At 31.4% G+C, this 8010-nt stretch overlaps 1 protein-coding gene across 1 annotated transcript; it reads left to right on the top strand.

Annotated features, from left to right (window-relative positions):
• Positions 1-1380: 1380 nt before the first annotated feature.
• On the top strand, positions 1381-7498 carry LOC113866818 (receptor-like protein 43). Its single transcript, XM_027501618.1, has 4 exons — positions 1381-1693; positions 2020-2157; positions 6634-6846; positions 6936-7498. The coding sequence occupies exons 1-4, from the start codon at positions 1381-1383 to the stop codon at positions 7496-7498; spliced, it is 1227 nt and encodes a 408-aa protein (XP_027357419.1).
• Positions 7499-8010: the final 512 nt, after the last annotated feature.

Raw genomic sequence — 8010 nt, 5'->3', positions numbered from 1 at the left:
TTGTTTTTAAGTTGAAGTATGAAAACTAGCTACACTTATAATATATTTTAAGAAAAAATATAATTATAACTTACTAACAAACTTTTTTGAAGAATAAGGTGGTGTATAGCAGGTCATAATAATATATATATATATATATATATATATATATATATATATATATTAAATAGACTGAAAGGAATATAACTGGACCAGAGCCCGATGGGGAAGTAGGAATATAACTATTGATTATTTGTAACTATGATCTTCTGGATCTGGACTTTAAATTCCTTTTAATTTTTCTGCAACTACAGTTTATAGGCTAGACAGCTGACAGGCCCTTCGGGTGAGACCATTTATGGTCATCCCTGTCTGAAACAATGCCATGAACTAATGGTTCAGAAATATTGCTTTTATATAGTTCTTTAAATTTTATGAAAGACCTTTACTGGAAGTGCAACAGTTCTTAGTTCTTTTGAATAGGGCTGTAGCAGTAAGTCCCGTGTGGTTAAAGGGCAGTAAGGCTAATTTGACGATGCTGTATTCAAAAGAAACAAGGAACATAAGAAGCTGGTGGCTATGGTAAAAGAATTTCAGAATTTGTAAATTTTGTTTATAAATAATAAAAAAAAAGGTCCACAAATAACCAGATCTAGTTGAAAGAGTTATAGATAATTAACAGATGTATTGTTACGGTACTAGATGAAGGTGATGTGCCAGAAGTTTTTTATGATGTCTCATCTCTTGCGTTCTTTCTCCTGCATTTCTTTCATTTTGGCTCTAGTTCGTCTTCCTCCTCTCCAACCAAAAACAATCTTTTAATGATTAGGAGAAACAGTCTCCTGAGATCACACCATCACAGAAATCTCTCAGGATACATTATATGTTCCTGAAGAACATTCCAAGAAAAACAGTTTTGATTACATTATTAAGACTGTTGAGAACAATATTCCTTTAGGAAAAGATTTAGGAGAAGAATTTCATCTCCTATCCAAATCTTCTGTCAATGAGCACAAACGCAAATACAATTACCTCCACATAGGATGTGTTTAGGTTGCCATTAAGCCTCTCATAGATATAGGTATAGATGCTGCTATCCTCATGTGTCTTAGAGATGCTCGCCATAATGACTTCAACGACTCCCTTATAGGTACTGTTGAAACTAGTCTGGGTCAAGGCCCAATTTATTTCAATTGTTTTCCAAACAAAACAGTGAGTCTTTTAGATGAACACATTCTTGACTCTCTGTTTCTCAATATTTGCTTTCATGGTTTAAACATGAAAGAGGGATCTATTCCCGCAGCTTTGATCTATAGGATTCAGTATAAAGCCATGAACTCTTGTGCTTCTAGAGTCCTTCTCAAACCACAAAGAGGTGAGACTACTTTGTTTATCACTAATATGACAAAGGCTAATGTGTCTCTCCCAAGAATAATCAAGTGGGATGAAGTTTCCCTTCCTGAAAAGTGGGTCCTAGACAAAGCTTTGCCTTGTGTCCCTAAGCCTGCTCCTCAAATCGAAAATATTTCTCAAGATAATTTTAGGAAAGTTGAAATAACTTTTGATAGGAGAAACTCCTTCTCTTCTAGAGTTGATGCTTATAGCAGTCGTTCTAGTTTTGCTTATGCTAGGAGGTCATTCTCTTACAGATCCCAAGCTTCTAGGTCTGAAATACCCAGATCCATTAATCATGATCCTTCCATAAATCTACAGGGTTTAGATACTTCTTCTAGGATTCCTAGAAATGTTTACCAGGCTTCTGAAAAAGAAGAAGAAAATCAGAGTATCCAATCTCCAACCTACTCTTCCCTTAATGAGTCTTTATGATGTTATCTCATAAATTCATTATAGATAAGGAAACCCTTAGGAAAGATTTCTACTCTGAGGATTGGAAACCTCAAAGAGAGTGGTTTCTTTCAAAATTATAAGGGGAAAAAACAGGTCCGATATCCAAGAGAAATTCTATCAATTTCTCGAAAAGTCAAAAGAATATCTAATTCTTTGATTGGTATCATGCTTATACCATTCATAATAACATAGACTACCCTTGGCAAGAGGACATTATTAGTACTTCCTCTGCTAATGTTATATCTTGGCAGATTAAAGATGGACAAATCGTTCAAAGTGAGCTGCCACCCACAACTCAATATCAGCTTCCAAACCTGAAAGACAAAAGCGGTAAACTATGTTACTGCTACTCCTTTCAAAACTAAGAACCCTGACGAATCTATTACTCCCAATGATATCCAAGGCCTCATGGAACAAGCCAATTACACCAATAAGTATCTTCAGGTTCTAGAAGAAAAAATCTCTGTTAATTTCTATCAAACCTAAAGTTGAAGAAATGGCTTCTTCATCCTCTCAACCTCAACTAGAAAAACCCTTGTTCAAACCTTTTAAGATTAGTGCCAAAGCTAAGCAAAAAATCTTAGAACTCAGGCAGAAAGAAAAAACCAAAGTGAATGAGGACAACCAAAATGAGTTACTTTAGTAAAATTACTAGCCTTCTCACTACTGTCCCCGACACTCCTCAAAATTCTGAAGAATCTAGTGCCAAACCTAAAACTAGATCTCTTATCAAGACTGTCAATGCCATTTCCAAAACTGATTCAAAACATTATTCTGAAACAGATTCTGTCTTAGCTATCAATCCTATCAACAATTGGAAAAATTCCTTCCAAACTTTATTATAATAGAGTTACTGCTCCTGATCTTATTTTAGAAGAAAAATAAGATTTTATTCAAAGTTTTAATTCTAATGATATTTATATTTGGAATATTGATGGTTTATCTAAATATAATATCATTGCCAAACTCCAAAACATGTCGATTGTCGCTATGGGACTATTTTTTTACTAATTCAAAATATGCCTGAAGACACCATTGTTTATATTCTAGTTGTAGGTTTTTACTGGTCAACTCAAAGGATGGTGGGATAATTATCTCACTGAAACTGAAAGAGAAAACATCCTCTCTGCAGTTAAAATTGATGACAAGGGGAAAAAACCATTGTCAGTGACAATGAGCATCTCCCTGATGCTGTGTATACATTGTTATATACCATATTCTAATATTTTCTTGGAGATCCTTCTCTTTGGAGAGAAAATTCTGGTGAACTTCTTTCAAACCTCAGGTGTGAATCTTTAGGACAATTTAAATGGTACAAGGATACTTTCATGTCCAGAGTTTTAAGCAGAGAAGATTGCAATCAAGCCTATTGGAAAGAAAATATCTTGATGGGCTTTCTAAACCTTTCGGAGATCTTATTAGAAGCAAACTCCAAAGTCATTCTCCTACTGGAGAAATAAATTATGACAGTTATGACTATGGTCAACTTACTGCCATCATTATTCATAATGCCATCAAAGTTTGTCAAAAAGATAAACTTCAGAAGCATCTTGCCAAAGAAAAGCCTTAAGTAAGAAAGAATTAGGATCTTTCTGCGAGTAGTTTGGTCTTCCATCCTGCTCCACCAAAAAGAAGAAACAGGCTCCCAAGAAAGAGGCTGTTGAAACTTATAACAGTTATAAGAAGCCTTACAAACGTAAGTACAATAGGAAACCTTCTTCCAAGAAACAAGGGGAAAGTGTTATCCCACCAATATTCCCAAGAAACCCAGAACAGGTGTAACTTGTTACAACTGTGGCAAACTCGGCCATATCAGTAAATACTGTAGGCTGAAAAGAAGATTAGTAATCTTAACCTAGAGCCTTCTATAGAAGACCAAATCAACAATCTCCTTATTGAATCTTCTGATGAAGATTCTGTCAAAGAGTCTGATGAGGATGTCAACCAAATCCAAAACGATGATCAAATTTCTTCTTCTAATAGTGATGATACTCTAGAAATTAATGTTTTGACAACAGAACAAGATCTTCTTATTGAAGCTATAAGCTCCATTTTTTATCTTCAAGAAAGAAAAGAATTTTTAAATAAATTCAAAGAGGTTTTAGAAACTAAACCTAAATCCAAAGAATATTTACTACAAATAAATTTGATATAACAAATATTTTCAAAAAATTAGAGAAGAATTCTAATATCAAACAAACCACTATTCAGGATCTCCAGATTGAGATTAACAGTTTCAAGAAAGAGATTAAGGATATTAAAGAGCAACAACAAATTCATCAAGTTATTCTTTCCCAATTAGATGATGATTTGACATTGAGAAAGAAGAACTTCATGAAGATAATGATTCTGTAAAGGTTGATTCTGGTAATCTGGAAGAAACCTTTATGTGTTTGATCAACAAGGTCAAAATTCAAAAATTTTACATTAATATCAGAATAATTATTGATGATTTTATTTTTGATACTATATATATATATATATATATATATATTAATAATGTTATGTGAAATGTGAATTTTGTTGATCAAACTGTTATAATTATATATTACTTTGGTCATCTGTGTTAAATTTTATCAAAATTAATTAATTATAAGAAATATAATTAATTTGTTTTTTATTGTATATTTTAAAATATATATTATATTAAATTGATAAACATGAAAGTTGGATAAATAATTTTAGATTAATCTAAATTTTGCAAACACAATCTTGTAGTATATATCAAGCTTTCGATATTCTAACGATTAATTTCAAAATAAAATTATCACACCCACATAAACTGAAAATTTTGGAAAAGTATAGATTCATTAAATGTTTTACTTTTTAAATAGCAGACTTTTATTTATAATATATATGTTAATTATGTGATTTTGAAAATTTTTATCGTATGAAATCATATAACAAAATAAATAAGTTTATATTATTTTTCTCTTTTCTTTATGTTAAAATCTTGAATTATTGGAAGGTATCATAAAACTTTTGCAAATGAACCTTTTATGCTCACATCATAAATAGAATTATCATACTTCACTTTGTAGCGTGAAACTCAGCAAATAGGGCACATATGAAATCATTCATGCTCTTTTTTTGTACAAATTTTGATCATTAAGACAAGTGTGTATACCTATTGGATACTAAATCTTCCTTCATAATTACAATCGAGTAATATATTACCTTTTAGAAGCATATTTTTCAATAACTAAAGCAATTTAGTAAAACTTTTTATTAATCCACCTAATTTTTTCCTTTATGTTAACTAATTTTAACACTACTGACAACTATATAAAATTAGTGCACCCTAGATACAAATGTTTGTTGACATATTTACACAAAATAACAAAAATATGAATTCTAAAAGAGGCTCTTGTCTGATATTACAAATTTTATCTTATAATCCATCATTAATATCTACATCATAACAAAAGTACTCTGCTAGGCTGTCACTGACCTAAGAAATGAAAGCTAGGGGAACGAATGTGATTAAATATCCCAGTAGTCTTAGCCATAAACAATGGATACTATGCTCTATGCGTATCAACCCATTTAATATTGTAGCTACCATGTTAAGTATCCTTCCTAGACAACTCTCAATTGTTTGGGAAACATTAGGCATATCTACTAATTTTCTATGTTATGTTAATCTCGTGTAACTCTTACAAAAGCCATCACAAAGTATACACTTTCTTGTTTCCTTGACACTTAACTACCTTTCATAGAAACAATTCACACAATGACAATAAATTGTTTTTTTTACTATTAGACACATTTCTCTTAGTAAATTTCAAAAAAAAATTCGCTTTATTTTCATGCTCGTCACTTATGCATTTAATATTTATCCAACTATGATATATATATAGCTACATAAATATGAGAATTAAACAAAAACATTTGTCATTCAACTACCATTTGTAACTTCCAATCTTCTTTTCATAAGGCATCGCCTTATCATACTTAGGAGTAAATTGTTTTATCAAATAATTGTTAGTTGTTTTATTTAATCACGTATATCACACTTAATAAAATTTCAGCAAAATTTTGCATGATCTCTAAGTACTCAACTTGAATGTAGTATGATGCATCACGATCAAACATGCACTTAGAGATAATGCAAAGTGCAAACCTAATTTTATATCTTGCTTAATAAGTTAGAGAGTTTAGAAGAATATCAAAATTCATTTCTATATAAATCAATAAAAAATTTCTACATTGCAAATTAAGTTAGAAATTCTAGAAGCAAATAACCATCCATTTTTTTATACATTATTACATATTATCGTTTTTGCCTTACGTTAATTTACATGGTTATATATTATCAATTATATATAATATAAAACTAAGTAGTTTAAATGATGAATAATGTTATAATATTTTTATAATTATATATATTTATATATAATTTTATATAATTTAAATATTTGTAGTCTAATTATATTATTTAAAATTTAATATCTATTTATATTTTAAAAAATATTAACAGTTAAAATAAAATAATGTGATGGAGTATTTATTAAAAAAATTTATGAAATTTTATAAAGTTGATTTACTAAATAAAAATCTTTAAATTAATAATTAAATTGATTAAATTCACGTAAGTATCCAAATTAAATACATATTGTCAGCGGATATTATATATATATATATATATGCCATGGAGTTCACACCCTTCACAAGCAGAAGAGAAAACACTATCTCACAATCTTCCAGCGTTGTTTTGCGATATGTTCTTAATTAGCAAAATAAAAGTGAGCACTTATTTTCTCTTAATCTTTTATGCACTTCTGCTTCTTTTATTGCATACCTCAGAGTCTTCTCTTGAAGTAAAGTGCATAGAGAGGGAGAAACATGCACTCCTCAACTTCAAACGAGGCCTCCGTGATCCTTCTGGCATTCTCTCTACATGGAAAGATGATGATTCCAATGGAGACTGTTGCATATGGAAAGGCATTGAATGCAACAACGAAACAGGTCATGTTCACACGCTTAATATTCATGGTCATGATACACAGTACTTGACAGGTACAATTAACATCACTTCACTGATTGACTTGCAATATATTGAACATTTCGACCTCAGCTATAATGCTTTTATGGCTATCATATCCCAGAAATAATCGACTCCTTTACCAAATTAAGATATCTTAACCTCTCAGAGTCTGGAGTTAGTGGAAGGATACCTTATCAACTGGGAAATCTCTCAGAGTTAGAATATCTAGATCTAAGTGACAATCATTTTGATGGAGAAATCCATATCAGTTTTCAAAATCTTTCACTATTGCAATATCTTGATCTTAAAAAAATTTATCTTGTTGGAGCAATCCCTTCTCAACTAGGGAAGCTCTCAAGTTTGAGATATCTAGATCTAAGTGACAATTATTTTGATGGAGAAATCCCACATGACTTTCAAAATCTCTCACTGTTGCAATATCTTGATCTTAAAGAAAATTCTCTTGTTGGAACAATCCCTTTCCAAGTTGGTAATCTTCCAGTCCTGCATACTCTTAGACTTTCTGGCAATTTTGATCTTAAAATTAATGCTGCAGAGTGGTTGTCTAGTCTCTCTTTTTTAACAACTCTTGACCTGAGTTCATTGCCTAATCTTGGTTCCTCTGATCACTGGCTACAAACGATGAGTAAGCTCATTCCAAACCTGAGAGTTGAGGCTATCTGACTGTGGTCTTTCAGATGATAATGTTTCATCTTTGTTTCATTCTCATTCCAACTTTTCCACTTCTCTTACCATCCTCGATCTCTCTTCTAATATGCTGACGTCATCAACACTTCAGTTATGGTTTAACATTTCATCTCTTGTGAGCCTTGACCTCTCTTACAATAATTTGACTTCATCAATGTTTCAGAGTAACTTCAACTTCAGCTCCAAATTAAAAGAGTTGTATCTAACAAACTGCAGTCTTATGGATGGAAGTTTTCTCGTGTCATCTGATTCCATTATCAATTCTTCATCTTCTCTTGTCACGCTTGATCTCTCCAATAATCTGTTGAAATCGTCGGCTGTATTTCATTGGCTTTTTAACTACACCAACAATCTTCGTACACTTTTTCTTTTTATAACTTGTTAGAAGGTCCCATTCCAGATGGATTTGGGAAAGTAATGAACTCTCTTGAAGTTCTCTGGCTTTCTTCTAACAAACTGCAAGGAGAGGTTCCATCTTTCTTGGGAAC

This window comes from Abrus precatorius, unplaced genomic scaffold (genome assembly GCF_003935025.1).
Source record: "Abrus precatorius isolate BTA unplaced genomic scaffold, Abrus_2018 Scaffold5, whole genome shotgun sequence".
NCBI classification, from domain to species: Eukaryota; Viridiplantae; Streptophyta; class Magnoliopsida; order Fabales; family Fabaceae; genus Abrus; species Abrus precatorius.
This window is presented reverse-complemented; position numbering and strand designations above follow the sequence as displayed.